This window comes from Mesoplodon mirus (genome assembly GCF_964341445.2).
Source record: "Mesoplodon mirus genome assembly, chromosome: 13".
NCBI lineage: Eukaryota > Metazoa > Chordata > Mammalia > Artiodactyla > Ziphiidae > Mesoplodon > Mesoplodon mirus.
This window is the reverse complement of record NC_138989.1, coordinates 25,303,960-25,320,841: the sequence shown is the minus strand read 5'-3', so window position 1 is coordinate 25,320,841 and position 16,882 is coordinate 25,303,960. Positions and strand designations below refer to the sequence as shown.

The 16,882-nt window shown below is 59.1% G+C and overlaps 2 protein-coding genes across 3 annotated transcripts in view; one reads left to right on the top strand and one right to left on the bottom strand.

The window, feature by feature from the left end:
* Positions 1–341, bottom strand: part of GNAZ (G protein subunit alpha z) — a 42,480-nt gene extending 42,139 nt beyond the window's left edge. Inside the window, exon 1 of the mRNA XM_082641529.1 lies at positions 274–341. The gene's annotated coding sequence lies outside the window, so the exon portion shown is untranslated. The remainder of the gene's footprint in view (positions 1–273) is intronic.
* RSPH14 (radial spoke head 14 homolog) overlaps positions 1–9,079 on the top strand; it is a 62,281-nt gene extending 53,202 nt beyond the window's left edge. Inside the window, exons 5-7 of one of the 2 annotated variants that reach the window (XM_082641531.1) lie at positions 6,371–6,596; positions 7,247–7,383; positions 8,799–9,079. In XM_082641531.1, the coding sequence (XP_082497657.1) occupies positions 6,371–6,596; positions 7,247–7,383; positions 8,799–9,037 (602 nt within the window). In that variant the 3' untranslated portion in view covers positions 9,038–9,079. Of the gene's footprint in view, positions 1–6,370; positions 6,597–7,219; positions 7,384–8,798 lie in introns of both variants that reach the window. The other variant, XM_082641530.1, reaches the window with a different exon arrangement.
* The last annotated feature ends 7,803 nt before the right edge of the window (positions 9,080–16,882 follow it).

Here is a 16,882-nt window from a genome sequence, read left to right as displayed (position 1 = left end):
CCAGCGGCTGCCCTGGGCCCCTGTCCGCCCTCCTGGGCCCGGGCGCCCCTCCCAGCACCTGCCTGCCCGCGGCGCCCCTGCCCATCGCGCGGGCACCCCCGCCGCGCCGCCCCCACCTGGCCCGCATCCCGGCCGTCGCGCCTGGCGCCCCCCGCCCGGGCGGGGCCCCGGCACAAAGGCCCGGGCGGGGTTCGGTGCGGGCGGGTGGGCTCCCGGCCGCGCCCCCGGTCCCCAGGTCCGCCGCGCGCCCCGGCCGCGGGGCCGCTCACTCACCTCCGGGTCGCGGCGCGGTGCGTGGTCGAGCTGCTCCGGCGGCGCGGGGCGGGGCGGCGAGCGCGGGCCGGGGCGCCCTCGTTCCGCACGACGCGGGCGGCGGCGCCCGCGCGGGGACGTGACCGGGCCGCGGGCGGCGCACACGCTCCGCCGGCCTGGCTCCCTCCGCCCGCTCTCCCGCGCCGCCCGCGCCGCCGCCCGCGGGTCCGCCCGCCCCGCGCCGCGCCGCCGGCAGGGGGCGGAGCCGCGAGCGCAGCGCGTTGCCGGGCCAACCGCGGGCGGGGAGCCGCGCGTCCGCCGGAGTCCACGCTCAGGGCGCCACAGCCCCGCCAAGAGCGCCGGCCCGCCGCCCATTGGGCGCGAGCGGCTGACGGACGCGCCCGCGGACCATTGACGACGGGAAGGGGCGGGGCCGCGGCTCCGCGCGTGCCGCGGTCCGGCAGCTGCTGCCACCGCCGCTGGCACCGGGGTCCCTGCGATCCCGCTGAGCCGAGGCCGGGCGCCCACCCCGCGGGACGCCGAGCCGGAGAGCAGTGGATGGCCCCGGCCCCGCCCGTCTTCCCGGCCCAAATTCGAACCCTGTCTGCCCTTTCTGAGCTCCGCGACCTTGGACAACGGACTGACCTCTAATGAGCCTGTTTGCAAAGTGGGGCTAGTGGCACCTGCTTCCCTGAGTTGTCGCGACAGTAGGCTAGGAAATGTGAAAGGGCTGTACAAATCCTAAAGGTTTACGCCGGTGACGTTTTGCAGCGATGGGAGGGGGCGTTAGTCATCTTTGCTGCTCGCACCTGCAGCGGGTAAGGGCTCTTCAGGGTCCCTGGCAATCCTGGCCACGGAAGGTTGCCTTAGAAGGGAGGACAGGAGGGGGGCCCAGGAGCGGTCCCCCAGACCAGAGAGGCGGGAGGGAGCCAGCTCAGTTGAGGCTAGGGTCCCATGGGCGCCTTTGGGAAGCTCACAGAAGGCATTGGTGCTCAGCAAAATGCACCAAAGGGCGCCTGCCAACTTCTGCTTTCAATTTCAGGGGGAGCCAATCTGTGGGCCTCAGAACCAGGAGCCCCTCACTCCTGTGTGTTAAAGACTCAGGCCAGAACCAAGACATTACTGCCACTCTGTCCTTTCCATCACTGTAACCTGAAGCTCTGTGCACCCCAGAGCATCCAGGTAAATGCAGATGCTCCCCGCTAACACTTACCTATCACCGTACACCTCCATGGTCCTATTACTAGGATCACCCCACTGGTGGGCAGAAGCACTGGAACGGACCGTTGGCAGGGGGAGATAGGGCCAGGCCTGTGGTCAGAAGGCAGGGACCAGCTCTGCCAGCTGGACACTGGCATCTCAATGTCATCCCCTAACCTCTCTGAGAGTGTTTCCTCTGCTGTGAAATGGAGACCGTTGCACTACATCCCCCAGCGAGGTTGCGCACCTGTGAAGGTGCTGCCTAAATGGTCAGAGACAGGACAGATGTTGGTGATGGGCATCTTGAGGCGGATCTAGACTAGACCTGGTACATGCTGGCTTGGGGTGGCCCCTGAGGACCAGTGGAAAGTGGCTGACTATCGGGGGCTGCTTTGTGTGCATCCTCCACACTGCCAGGCTGGGTCAGGCTGGGCCTCTGCCCAGAGGTCCACTCAGAGGCCAATGGCCGTGGTAGCAGGAAGGAGACAGGCACAGGCCCTGCCCTGAGGGTGAGTTATTTCAGCTGGATGAGAGTATACCCTTGGGTGAGTTATTTCACCTGGATGAGCCTCAGTTCCCTCTTCTATCAAAAGGAGACAAATATAACAATAGATGGTCCCTAGAGGGTGCTTCCGACAGGAGATGCATGTTGACACATGTTCAGAGATGGTGAGGGCAACTGGGGGACCAGAGGTCAGAAGTGAGCTGTTTGCAGGGGCAAACCTAGCTGCAAGCATGGGAAGACCCCGCACAGCAGTCCAGGTGTGAGATGAGGGGCTAGCCCATGGAGGGACCCAACAGGGCTGGCTGCTGCCCCCTCCCCTGACCCTGGAAGTGAGAGCTCCCCCAGGGTCAAGCAGGGATTGTAAGCCTTCAACCAGCAAGCATTTACTGACGACCTCCTCTGCACTCGGCACAGTCCTAGCATTTAGACAGACCCAAGCCTGCCTGCTAGACCCTCTGCAAGATAGTACCCCCATGATGGTTGTGTGAAGCCTGGAGGGGGAGACCCATCAGGCCTCTGTGGCAGGGGGAGCAGGATGGAGGTGGCCTGGGGCGGGAGGAAGCACGTTCCACAGTGGGGAAGACGCTGCGCATGAAGGAGTGTGAGGCTTGGACGAACCCAGAGGACCAGTGCGGCCAGAGCTGTGAGGATGCCACAAGGCCAGGCTGGGGTGAGGCAGGGAACAGTCGCAGCAGGCTGGTGGCCCTTGTGTAGGATTGGGGCGTCGGCCTAAGAACCACTGGAGAGTTTGAAGATTAGCTTTTTAAATTCGAGAAGGAGGATGGCAAGTTTTTGTTTCATGTTTATTTACAGTAAGCCTGGTCCCACAGGGTGCGTCGTTCTAAATGCAGAATCAAGTAAAAATGTCAGCTAGACAGCCCAGAGAAAATAAGAAAGTGGAGAAGTCAGTCCATGAGGCTGAGTTCAGCCTAGGCCGGGGGATGGCCGGGCAACCTGGCGTCAGTGGATGGCTGTGTGGTGTCTGCAGCCTGAGAGGAGCTGCCCCTGGTGGAGGGGAAAGGGGGGATGGTGGGGGCCAAGGACCACGTTGTGGGGGATGCCGGAGGGAGGGGGGTGCTTGCTAAGCACATGGAGGAGCAGCCAGAGAGGTGGAAGCGGGGAGCTGAGGTCCCAGGGCCACGGCGGGGGGAGTATCTCGGGAGGAAAACATGGTCAGCATGTCACGTGCTATTGAGGGGCCGAGTAAGCTGAGGACAGCGAGGGTTCCCCACGAGCAAAGGCAGGCACGGGGGTGGGTGGGGTCAGTGGGGGACACACGAGGCTAAAGCTGGGCAGGTGGGTTGAGACAAGGCACGGTGGGGCCCGGGCACCAGGCGCGGATGTGTGCTCCCAGGGCTGAGTCCTCACTTGCCAGGAGAACGGGACCGGGAGACCACAGCTCGGCTCCGAGGAAGAAAGGGGAAGGGGGCTCTGGTGATTGAGGCCACCCAGCACCTCACCAACCAGCAGGGAGAGCTGGCCAAGGAGGGGCCCTTTAAGGTGGCTCCCAGGAAGTGGCCAAACCTCAACCCCAGGGGTTCCACTCCAGGGGCATAGTGACCCTCAATCCCAGCTGAGCTTTGTGGCCCATCAACCAGCCCATCCTGGCCCAGTAGCCACGCCAGTCTGGGCCCTCCCCGAGCACACTCGATCCTCCTACTGTTGCCGCTCTGCCCCACAAGGCCCGGCTCCCCCAGGCCTCCCTTCCTGCACATCCAGAGCCCCTAGGACCTGGAATTCTTCATCTACATGTGTCAACCCAGGCAGTAATGACTGGTCCCCGGAGACTCTCCCACTGGTCTCCCCACTGCCCGAGGGTGCACCCTCCTGGCCGGCTCTTCTCCATGCCCCACCTGTCCTGCTCACTCCAACCCTGCCAGCCGGGTCTCAGGCTGTTGGGGGCCTGGTGGGTTTCTCTGATTTGTTTCTTTTGGGGGGTCTGTGCACCACCCCACCCCAACTAGAACAAGGCTTTGCAGATCTGGGTTAATTATAAATAGCCAGGCCTGCGACTCTCCTTTTAGCTGAAAAGAAGCAAAGTGAACGAGCAGAGAGGCACACCCGGCACGCGTTTTATTTTTAATCTCCCTCTGTCTCAAAATGAACTGGGTCCCGGTGCTCAGCATTTCTAGGAGCAGAGGCCCAGGACGAATGCCTTGGAAAGAAAAACCCGGGCGGCTGAAGGCCTGGCCTCTCCCCATCTACTGTGTGACCTTGGGCACTAGAGTTGCCCCTCTGGGCTTTGGTTTCCTCACCAATCGGGGGAGCAGTGGAGGTGATCACCTCCAACTTCCGGCCTTGACTCCCTCCCTCTGCCCTCCCCACAGCCTGTGCCCATCCTGTTGCTCCCACAGCAGCACATTTCCCTGGGCTTTCCCGGGAAGCCCAGACCCGGGTACAAGTGAGGCCACCATCGAGCCCTGATTGACAATGCACAAATCCCTCACCCCCTGCCTTTGCTCAGATGGCCCTCTGTCAGGAACATTATCCCTCCATCGGTCAGCACATTCCTTCTTGGAAGGTCATATTGTCACCTCTGCCCTGTGAGCTGGAGAGTGGCCGTCCAGGTCGTGGCAGAGCGAGACTGTGGCCGGGGCAGGCAGGTAGCCTGGGGGCAGGTGCCTGAGCCGGAACTGGAGCCGGAGCAGGAGGCCCAGATGTGTTGTCTGGTGGTGGCCCGGCCGGAGGGCAGGGCTGAAGGGGAGAGAGGCCTCAGGCCCCCAGGAGAGGTGGCTTCGGGACCACTGACAGGTGTTCCTTCAGGGCACATCCAGAGCCCCTAGGACCTGGAATTCCTCATCTACATGTGCAGCTTTTATCTCTGTATCCTGCTCCTCAGCCCTCACCCCCAACCACAGGCTTGCCTGCAGCTGGAACTCATTGTTGGTGGCATGTGGGAGACTCTCGCTGTGCCAGGCCTGGGTGTCTGGGCACGTGGTGACAGTCCCTTACACAGAGCACTTTCCCACCCCCTACTCCACTGATACTGCACAACCCCCTACCAGGTGGGCTTGTATTAATAATGAGGAAACCAGGTTCAGAGAGGGGAAGTAACTTGTCTAAGATCACATAGCTGGATGCATTTAGGAGTCCAACCTAGCCTTTTAAACAAAATCTGGGTATATTAGATCTTAAAAAGCCCAGTACTCTTGAAGCAGCAGGAAACTGCTTTTCCTGTGTTGTGAGCACCCTGAGAACAAATGGACAGAGCTAGTGGTTCCACCCGACACCCCAGTGAGAAGCTGGCCGGGGGCACTGGAGCCTCTGGACATGCTACCCTGCCTCTCCACCCCCTAACCCCAGGCACCTGCCATTTGATGTCCTTGGGGAGTGAGGGTGGAAGGCTGGGTGGTGTCTTCAGAGAGGAAGTCCCTGGTGCTAATTGGCACTCAGAGACCTTTAGGCTAATGAACCTGTTTACTTGTCTCTCTAGAGTAAATTAGACAGTTGAGCTGGGGAGGCAGAAGACAGAGGTGTCCACTGGTGGCACCTCCATGGGGGCTGTGGACGGCTTCACGGTGGGCAGCCTGGGCTGCTGGGGAGGCCGGGGAGAGGGTGGGCTGTCAGGCAGTAGTGACACCTAGAGCGGCAGGGAAGGGCCGCCCTCCCCGGTGCCCACTCTCTTCCTGTGGTGGCCACTCTGCCAGCAGTTCTGGGCACTGGTGAGCACCCTTGGGCTGCCGCCTGGGCCATCTCTGGGGTCTCCTCTGGGCAGCCAGCCACGTACTGACTCCCCAGGTGGGAGGAGAGGCTGGAAGGAGTGAGGCAGAACCGTTGACAGTGGAAGGGGGGTGGCTCGCTGCATTTTCTCCCAGCTGTGCCATGTGGAGCCCCCTCCCTGAGCGCCACCAGGTGCCTTTAGACCCCTTGGCCAGACTCTGTGGATTGCCCACCAACTGTGGTTGGGGGCACAGCTCTTTTTACATAAGATGCCGGCCTGTTGACTCTAAATCTTCTACTTCAGACCCCACTGCAAGCTTTCTTCCTGTCCCCACGGCTGGCCAGGCTGATCTGCGGCTCCAGCATCACAGAGATGTTGCAGATGGGAAGGAGGGGATTGATGGGTCCCTCATCCTTCTCTCTGCTGCACCATGGCTGGCGGGGGAGGGAGGCTCCCCATGTGCCTGGGCCCTGCAGAGGTGGCTGCTGCTTCTCAGGCCGCTGTTTCAGGCTGGTGCCCCCAGTAACAGGTGACCAAAGGCTGGACCTTTGGGGTCCTCGTGGTTCTCACCCCAGCTTGTCACCCACGGTCACATGTTGGATGCTCGGGCCCCCTGCCTGGCAGCGGGAGGGGGGGATTTGCAATTTATCTTGTCAAATACCACCCCCCTGCCAGCCCTCTGGCTCCCAGCACAGGTGACAGGTTGGGGGTGGCCCACTGGCCCACCCTCAGCGCCCGTTCCTGTCCTGCAGGGGCCAAGGGCATTGTCAACAGCAGCCTGATCCCCTCGCTGGTGTGGAAGCTGCAGAGTGAGGAGGAAGGGATCCAGGAGCTCCTCCTGGACACGCTGGCTGCCTGCCTGATGGAGGACGCCACTGACGCACTGGCCAGCTGGGTGGTGCCCTTCCTGAAGGAGAAGCTCCTGAGCGCCAACAGCAACATCCGCAGCAAAGCAGCCCAAGCACTAATCGCAGTCAGGTGAGGACTGGTTGGGGACAAGGGACGGAGCGGGGAGGGCAGGAGTGGTGCCCCAGGCCCCTGCTTCCCCTCACCTGCTTGTGCCCTGGGGGAAGGGGAGCGCTCCACTGGGGCACCTGCCTGCCCAGGCCTGGGTTTAGTCCTGACAGTCCTGTGTCCCAGGAAGCCCCCACTCCCGGCAAAAATGAGAGGGCTGTCCCCCTCCCATGAGGAAGGCAAGCACAGGAGGTTCCATCTGCACACTTAGACCTCCTCCGAGGAAGGTGGTGGCTCCCTTCACAGGTCAGGACGTGGAGCTGCGGGCGTCTAGTCACTAGTGACCCAGTGTCACTGTGATCAGAGTCTAAATCCCGGCCTGGAGCCTGATGATCACAGAGCCTCAGAGCTGCTTTAGCTGTGGCCACCTCCCTTCATTTCACCACCCCTGGCTCCTGGGTCTGGCCTTCTGTGGCCCCAGGCCGTGCTCCCAGGTTGTCTTGAGTGTCGGGGTGGGACCCACACCTCACACCAGTGCCCCTCTGCACCCTGGCCTGGCCACCAGGGATGGTCTCAACACAAGTCCTTTCCCCTGGTGTCCCCCTGGGGTGGTCCTGGGCCCTGTCCCCCTCTTCCTCCAAGTGCAGCCACCCAGCTGCCCCTCTCTGGCCCAGCATCTCCCTGGAGGGCAAGAACCAGGTGTGGCAGCACGACGTCATCCCCATCCTGGTGCACCTGCTGAAGGACAAGGAAGTGGAGGTGCAGGCCAGTGCAGCTGGGGCCCTCATGTACGTCACAGTGACCACCAAAGGTGAGGCTGCCTGCTGGCTGGGCGTCGGTGCTTATGGGGTGGGGGGTCACCGCAGCCCCCTAGCAAGCTGAGTACTGCCCCTCCTGGTCCCAGGCTCCACCCTCTCCTTCCAGGCCACAGAGGGCCCACCACCTGGGGCCCCTCCCTGTTATTCCCTCTGTTCCCTGGTTTTGGAATTCCTGCATCTGACCCAGGCCTCTTGTGAGCCGAAATTCTGGGATTGACTCGTTTGCCACCCATGAGTCCGTTATGCTGAGGTCTAAGCAAACACTGGAGCCCTTGCTTCTGCTGTGTTTCTTGATCAATGTTACTTTTCTCAGTGTGGAGGGGTCGCATAGGAGCGTAAGGCTACCTCCCCCATGCGGACTCCCAGCAGCCAGGCTTCCATGCTCAGTCACCCGACCTGGGCCGTAGGAAGGGCCTGGGCTGGTTTCCCCACCTGGAGGCTAGGGTCCCCACAGGACCTCTGAAAGCTGTCTGACCTTCTCTTGCCTGGGCCAGCCCCATGCCCTGAGCTTCCTTGCTGATCCACGGAGAACTACCTGGGCCTCTGATTCTCAATCAGCAGTCTGCAGATCCCCCCAGAGCTGGGACTCCTTGCCACTCCCCAGTTCGTCCTGATGGTGAAATCTGAGACACACCACGGGGAGAGGTTGGGGCCTTCCCAGAGTCCACAGCCCCCTTCTGACTGATTGTGCAGTCAGGGTGTCGACCCCCAGTGTGGGGCTCCCCATGAGCGTGGATCTCGCGGGCGTCCTCAGTGCAGTCAGTGTCTTACCTGGGCTTCCTGTAGGAGTGCTTGGAGGGCTGGGGGCTCTCATGGGGCCCGGACAACATGGGAATTTGGGGGAGGTGAGGTCACTTCCCTGAGCTAGCACTCCAGCTGAGGAGCCCTGAGCCCCTGCCACAGGCCAGGCTCTGTGCTGGGCGATGGGGACCCAGACGTCTCAGCCTCTGCTGTCTGAGGTTGGCAGGGGCGGCAGAGTGAAGAGTGACCTGGGGGAGACGGTGGGCACAGTACGGGAGCAGAGCATCCTCTGTGAGGGGAGCTAGCAGGGCAAAAGGGGCCGGACGGTCTGGCAGCAAAGAGCAGAGTGCTCGGTGTAGGAGGGTTGGGGGCAGGGGGCGGCAGCGTGGCATTTCAGCGGGTGAGGGGATGGGCAGCAAGTAAGGATTAAGGAGGGGCGTCTCCCCTTCTCATTCGATTGGATTTTAATTTTCAAAAGACCCCTCATGCTGCCTTGAGAGGACTGGGTTGCGGGACAGGTACCTGGTGGTTGGGGAGAAGCCGGCTGGGGAGCTTGCGGGGCCCAGGCTAGGGGCAGGGAGGGTGTGGAGCCTGCGTTGGGAGGGCTGGGGGGCGAGGGAGGTGGGCAGGGACCCCCCCAGGGACGCCTGGTGTTGGTGCCCTGCAGGGAAGTACGCGGCCCTGGACACGGAGGCCATCCGTCCGCTGCTGGAGCTACTGCACTCATCCTTGAGCAAGGCGCGCCTCAACGCCATCAAGGTCCTCACCATGCTGGCCGAGGCCCCCGAGGGCCGCAAGCTCCTGCAGTCCCACGTTCCCACCTTCCGGGCCCTCGAGGAGGACACCAGCGTGGCTGTGCAGCGGGCAGCCCAGATCGCCGTCAAAGTCATCGAGTGGAAACCCTGAGCCTCTTACCGGCCCCACCTGCTGACTCCACGCCTGAATAAACGCGCTGAATCTCTTTATCTTGGTCTGAATGGCACCTGATGTTTCTGGGGCAGGTCACGTCTCTCCTCTGTCCTGCCAAAGGGGAAATGCCTGGCCCAGAAGGACCGGGTCACAGGCTGAACCCAGGCTCCAGGGCCGGGTGCGTGGCATCCCTGCTGTCTGCTGTGGTTGAGTCCCCTGGGAAAGCACAGAGCAGGGCCAAGCATCTAGGGACAAGGTGGGGACAGGGAGCTGGAAGGAACAGCTGGTCCAGGCAGCACTGCCTGAGCCAGACGCTCAGTGAATAGGCCCATGGGGTGTGGCTGGGTGTGGCCCTGCTCACCAGGTCTGCCCCCTCCCCACGTGGGACGACAGGAACGAAGGTCACAGGTGCAACCCCAAGTGGGCTCTTGCTGGAGGAGGGTGAGTTGTAAGAGGACCCCACCCCTGCCCCAGGGATGAGAGCTCAGAACAGGGCAGCTCCTTAAGGTCTTCCCCCCAAAACAGCTGTGTTCTCCAAAGCCAAGTCACCTGCGTAAGCTCAGGCTGGCCTGAGGCCGACCTCCCCCCAGCCCTCCCCCTGTTGTCTTCCAGGCCTCCCTCCAGGGAGCTCCCAACTGTGCCTCTACCTGCCTTGCTTCTTCTGCAGTGAAACTGGCTAAGGAGGCTGGAGAGCCCTCGGGGGGGTGCGGGGGGTTGGAGGGGTGGAGAAGCTAGGCTGCGGGGGGAGGAGGCATGGGGACTCCTTGATCTCCCCGACCCAACCTGTCCGGTGGTCTGGCAGGGTTCTGACCTCTGTTGGAGAAGGTGCAGGAGCGGCTCAGCTTCAGGGCTGGCCTCGTTTGGGCTGAGCCGAAGCCTTAATCTCCCCCATGAGCTTTCCGAGGCTCCTTGCCTCACACCAGGTTTCCCTTGTTACATCACCAACCAGCAGCCACACTTCCTGAGGGACAGAACCTCCCAGAATAGACGCTACCCGCAGAGCTAGAATCCCCAGCTGAGTGCCTTCTTGTAGTCCTTCCAGCGCCTGGGGCCTTCACTTTCCTAGCAGAAACACAGAAACGTTTGCATCCTGGGATTCCAGGATTAGCCCAAGCAGCCCCTCTTGTGCTGGGAGGGACCTGCTGCCTGGCTCCGCTGGGGATTCAGGTTAAATCTCATTCTCAAAAAAGGCCCTGTAAGAGGAGACCTTTCCTCCTTCAGGAAAACAGGGGCTTGAGGGTCTCCACTTCCTCATCCTGCCTCAACCATAGCACACTGGCTCCACCCTTACCACCTCCTTGAAGGGCTCTGGACTTCTTGCTGCCAAGTTCCCGTGCTCTTTGTGTTTGGCTCGAGCAGTAACCCAGGTGCCAGTGCTCCCTTCCTGTGGCGGCTGTCTTGGTCCTCCTCCCAGGGCCCTGGTTGTGCCCTCTTAGTCTCCTCTGCAGAAAGAACCCTCTTTCTTAACCTGACATCTCTGCTTGCTCTCCTGCACAATCTTATCTGCCTGACTTGGGCTTCCTCTACCAGGTTCACTTCTTAGCTAGTCTGGCCCACTGTCTTCTCTCCCTTCAGTCTGAGTCTCTAGCGCCAGCCTCTCTGCTGTGTTCTGGACCTTCCATCCAACTTAATACTTACCCTTAAATGTCTCCAGGCAAAAATTAATACCAGTCCTTCACAAACTAAATTAAAAAAATAGAAGAGGAGGGGACAATTCCCAATTCATTCCATGAAGACAGTATTACCCTGATACCCAAACCAGACAAAGACCTCATAAAGAAAGAAAACTATAGACCGCTATGAATATAGACACAAGAACTCAACGAAATATTAGCAAACCAAATCCAGCCACATGAGAAAATCATTATACACCATGACCAACTGTAATTTATCCCAGGAATGCAAGGTTGGTTTAACACGTGAAAATGAATCAATGTAACGTGTAAATAAAGAACAGAAACCACATGATCATCTTAATAGATGCAAAAAAAAGCAGTTGACAAAATCCAACACCCATTCATAAAAAAACCCCAAACTAAAACAAAATCAAAAACTCTCAGCAAAATAGGAAAGAGCAGCATTTCCTCAACATGATAACATCTGCAAAAACTCACCGCTAACATCATACTCAACGATGAGGAGACTGGATGCTTTCCCTCTAAGATCAGGAACAAGACAAGGATGTCTGCGCTCACTACTTCTACTTGACATTGTACTGGAGGTTCTAGCCAGGGCAGTTTAGGCAAGACAATGAAATAAAAGGCATCCAGGTTGGAAAGAAAGAAGTACACTATTTCTACTTGCACACTACATGATTTTATATATGAAAAATCCCAAGGAAGACACTTAAAAAATATTAGAATAAACGAGTTCAGCAAAGTTGCAGGATTTTCTGTACACGAGCAATGAACAATCTGAAAATGCAATTAAGAAAAGGGATAGGGGACTAAGAGGTAGAAACTCTTATGTATAAAATAAATAAGCTACAAGGATATATTGTACAACAGGAAATATAACCAATATTTTAAAAGAACTATAAATGGAGTATGACCTTTAAAAATTGTGAATCACTATGTTGTACACCTGTAACTTATATAATATTGTACATCAACTATATCTCAATTAGAAAAAAACACCTCATTTACAGTAGAATCAAAAAGAATAAAATACCCAGGAATCTAAATTTAACAAAAGAAGTGCAAAACTTGAGTGCTGAAAACAAAACACTGTTGAAAGAAATTAGAAGACCTAAATGAATGGAAGGACATCCCACATTCATGAAGCAGAGGACTTAACATTGTCAAGACGGCAGTATCTTCACGCCAACTCAAACTCCACATGTCCCAAACGGGGCTCCACTTTTCTCCTGCACCTCCTCTCTTCCAGTGTGGCCTGTCTTTGGAATTGGTACACCCTTTGCCCACATGTTCAAGCCAGAGAGTCACTCCTGGGCCCTCCCTCCAGAAGTCTAGTACTCGAGTCCTGTTACTTCTAATTGCTGGCTTCTCTTGATGCTGTTCCCTTGTCTTTTCTTTTTTGCTGCTAACTTGCCTGGATTCCTCTAATAGCTTCCTGGTGGGTGTTCCTACCGCCCTTTCATCTTCCAGCATCTGATCCCATCCCTTCCTGGCTGAAGCTGCCAGGGACTCAGGATCCCAAAGCACCTGAGGCCTGCAGGTCCAGCCCCTGCCCACCCTGCCCTCCCCGCCTCCCCACCTCCCACCGTTCTGCACTCTGGCCTCCTCACACCCTTGCCTCACCCTGTCTTCCCACATGTTGTCCCTCTGTTATCCAGCTAGCTGACCTCCCACTTCAGTCACGGGAGGCCTCCTCCCTGCGGGCGCTCCTGCCACATGCACGTGCACAGAGGGGCCATTTACTCGGTTCCCTGGCTGAGCTCAGTCTCCTCCTCTGTGAAATGTGGTTGATTCTGGTCCTTCCACATGGGGTGGCTCCATGGCTTGAACGTGATGATAACCTGGGCAGGGAAATAGCGGGCCACACTAGGTGCTGGCCATCACCGCTCGTGTTTCATTGTCTACTTCCCTAGACCATGAGCTGTGTCCATGACTGCTTCCCAGCAGTGCTGGCACATAGTAGGCACTCAAAAATGTCAGCTGAAAGACTAAACGAGGGATGGGGGGCTGGTCCCGGCTGCACCTTCAGAGTGTGACTTTTGCAATGCTGGGTGGGCCTCCCCCAAATCACTTCAAGGCATCTGAAACTTTTTCTAAAGACCCAAATCCTTTATTTTGGTCTAAGGAGAAGGAAGAGGAAGGGGTGGCTTAGGGAGCCTCTCCAGAGACACAGCCCAGGAGTGGTCTATACTTGATAGCTAAAGGGGATCCAGCCCCTGGGCCCAACTCCCAGGAGCAGGCAGACTGGGAGGAACTGGGAAGAGCTCAACAAGGAGGGAAGTTTCCTCTCCACCTACCCTTTAGGGGTGCAGCCAGACAGAGCTGAGCCACAGGGAGGCCTGGTCCTCAGGCAGAGACCGCCTCAGCCCCACCATGGGTCCAGGCAGGAGCCAACGTTTCCATCCACAGCAGCCTTGGCGCCAGCTGGCCTGTGTGGTCATCGGCAGTAAGCACAGCCCCTTGTGGGTGGGACCCTTGGTGCGAGGAGGAGCATCTTTGCCAGCAGCCATACCTTTACAAAGGAGGAGAGAACACAGCAAACGGAGGTGGGTATAGGAAGGAAATGGTGACAGTAAACACAAGCAAAACCCCCAAATATATCTAGAGATAAAAAGCCAAAATTAAATTTAAAGTGAAAGCCAGTGTTTGTGCAGTGGAGCCATCTGGAGAGAATGACTCATCGCACAGAAGACAGACGTGCTCATCTTCGGTCTCTGCCCTCACCAGTGGGCTTCGCCGCCCATCAGCCTGCAGCGTTGACGCTGCGGGCTCATTTTCATCAGTGTGATCCTTGGTCCACGTCCGTGGGCCTCCCCGTAGGAAACGTTTCCTCCCCTCGACGATGAGGGCGTTTGCAAGAGGCAGCGGTTTGCCTGCTCCCCAGACGTCCCCGCAGGCCACCTCCGAGACGTAGACGTGGCAGAGCGCTGTGAGTGACACCCGGAGGGACCCACAGACGTCGGGCACTTCTCTCCAGTGGGACATCTCTGGCATGCCTCGGAGCTTTGTTCCTTCCAGCATGTCACGCTTCTCTGTCCCTTCAGAAGTGGCACTGTGCTGTGTCCCTTCCGTGTCACCACACTCCATCTTCTGCATGACTCCCTCTTCCGGGGTGAGTCTGGGGCCTGGCAGTGGCTCCAGGCCGCAGAACACGTCCCAGGCCTTCCAGAGGCAGCTCCTGGCCTCCTCAAATATGTCTGGAACAGAGGGAATAGGCATAGGTCAGGAGGCTAAGAGGTCACACACAGGAGGGGTGTCTTTCTAGGGCTCATATCTCAGCGGTGAGGCCGGCAGGAAGCCCAACAGACTGGTTCTAATGTGGAGAACAATCCTCAGCTGCTGCTGCAGAACACCTCCCACCGCCCTCAGAGACACAGAGTGGGGACTTGGGGCATGGCCTGGGCCATGCTTGCTTGCACTGGCAGAGCCTTCAGCTGGCCCAGAACCCTGGCCGTCACGGGGCAGGCCCTCCCCGCTGGGCTCTGGAGGGCCCGCCCCTCCCGTCTCTGGCACACGCCCAGCACAGCTCTGTAGGTCTAGGGCAAGTGGCTGCTCCTCTGAGGATGGAAGAAACCCCAATTGCTCTGCTCTCCTCAGCAACCTTGGGGCGTGTCTTCTCCAGGTAGGTACCAGTCTCACGGCCTGGCCCAAAGTAAGGCCCTCTGGGCCCTTGAAAGGGGAATCACTGGTGTTTTCTCCAGGAACGGGGTAAGTCTAGGAATTATGGGCAAGTTTCTATTCACATCTCTGGACCAAATCAGTAAAATGTCTCACTCTGGGGCTTAAATATCCCTCCGGTGTCTGGTAGTGCAGCCCACACCGGCCGCTCCCAGGCCTGCTCAGGCGCGGGTCAGCACCACGGCCAGCTCCGCACACACGTGAGCCCAGACGGTCAGGGAATGGATCCCTCTTTGATGATAAGACAAGCACACCTCGGTCCGAAAAGTGTGCACTGTGACCTGTTCCATGTCTCATCCCCTTGGGCAGCCACCACGCCAGCTGTGTGTCCTGAGGCTGGGGCAGCACCAGGGATGGCAGAACCCGTCAGCCAGTGACGGAGGGGCCTGTGTTACAGGGGAGGTGCTGTCGCCAGAGGACCCCAGAGACCCAGATACCTGCTGCGGTGCTGAGAGGTCCTGAGCCGCACATGCTGGCCCTGTCTCTCGGTCTCTCAGATATCTGGGTCAGCACACCATCATGCAGCTGCCAGGCTCAAAAAGGTTGCTGTATATCAACGGCGACTGATCATGTAAACACAGCCCAAGGGCCGTATGACGGGAGATGGGACAGACCAGTGGCCAAGAGCACACACTTTGGAGTCAGACTGCCTGTGTTCAAATCCCAGCTCCATCACTGCCTGGTTACCTTTGGAGTCCGGGGCCAACTACTTAAATGTTTGGTGCCTCAGTCCCCCCATCTCTGAAATGGGGATGATAATTGTACCTGTCACACATAGGCATACTTTCCACAGTGCGTGGCACATCCCAAATGGGCAAAAAGTGTGAGCCACTGTCATCGTGGCATCCACCCACGATTGTGGACGAGGGAGAAGAGGAGCTGGGAGGTTCCCCCAGAACAAGCCCCCAGCACACGTGGCCCCCAACAGGCAGTTCCTCTGTCCCTGAGGGAGAGCAATCCTGGGAGCCCTGTACCGTCCAGGGGCGCGGGGCAGCCTGGCTCAGGAGAGGCCACTCCCCTGCCCTGCAGGTGTCAGGAGAGGGTCCCAGGCCTCTCTAGGCTCTGAACGTTCCTGGCAGGAGTGGAGAGGGGGCCCCAGAACACTGCCTCTCCCCAGGCAGGCCTCCCCTCCCTCCCTCCCCCAAACTCACAGTCCCCCCAGACTCTCTGCCCCAGACTCCGCGCTAATCTCGTTAGGCCTTTATCCCTGTTTGCGTCAGGGCCTCAAGAGGTGCAGGTCGCCCTCCCTGGGGCCCCCGCACTCCGCCTCTGACCCCATCTGCTGAGAGCTTTCCTCTGGGCCTTCTGGGGCCCCCAGGCCCGAGCCTCTCCCGGAACTCTCTTCTTGCCCCAGTGAAATCCGGCTGTCCTTGGCGGTGTCCCACGGCGCCCTCTTGGGTGGGGCTGCTCCCTCCTCCTTGCAGAGGCTCCCGCCCACTTCCCAGAATCCCTCTGGGTTTGAATCCCTGTGTGAGGCTCTGTGACCCGCTGTACCTCCCCTGTCCCCAGTGCCTCCTACCCTCCTGCTGAGGCACAATGTGATCTGTGTGGCTCGGTGGATCCCTCCCACCCCGGCTGAAACGCTCCTAGATCACCAGACACTTGTGTTTCTCTGCCCCTCACGGACACTTCCCTCCTCCCCCGGCACCTGCTGATGCCTCCCATCTGGATCTCTCTGGCCCGGACCGCCACACGGATGTCCGAGAGGCAGCTCACCCTCGACAAACACCCACAAGGCATCTTTGGGAAAATGAAAGACGGGGCCTCTGCCTGGAAGCATTTCTGGGAGTGGAGACAGCGGGAGTGGGGGCAGGGAGCAGCACAGGCCTCTCCGCTGGCTTTGGGTCTCCCTTCTCACCTGGCTGTGCCTGCGGTGCGGGGCTCTTCCCTTGTGTGTCTTTGTCCAGATGGACCCTTTCCTCTTGGCTGTTCCATAAACTCCAACAGAGGCGGTGTAGCTGAGGGGAGAGCAGGCACATGTCACCACCCAGGACCCTGTCACGCAGGCCTTATGGTGCCACGGCTCACAGCTGGGCACCAGGGTCTCGAGGGACTGAAAAGGGTCGTTAGACTCCAACAAGGGACACAAGGAACGTGGGGGTGGGGAAAGCAAGGCGCCTGGGAACGCTGGATTTCAGTGCTGGCTCTCAGTGCTGGCTCTGGCCCTGTGTGGTTGTGCGGCTGCCCAAAGGTGACCTCAGTGTCTTGGGCTGGATGGTAGGGTAGAAGGCAACACGCTCAGGGCTTCTTCCAGTAACTGAGGGTCTAGGAAGCTGTGCCCTTCAGGGTGGGAGAAGCTGCTTATCACTCCGGTCTGCTGCTTCTAGTGGATGGGCCCGCAGGGTAGACCTGGGAACTGCTTTCCTTCCAGGGGCCCCTCCTGGCTGTCAGAGATGAGCACTCACGCAGCCCAGAGGAGGCCTGACCTGGTTCACCTGGGGTACCCAGATGACCTGGTCCCTAGCCAGGCTTAGTCGCTCAAGCTCAGCAAGGCATTTGCAGATGCAGAAGGGGAGCATCCCTTCCC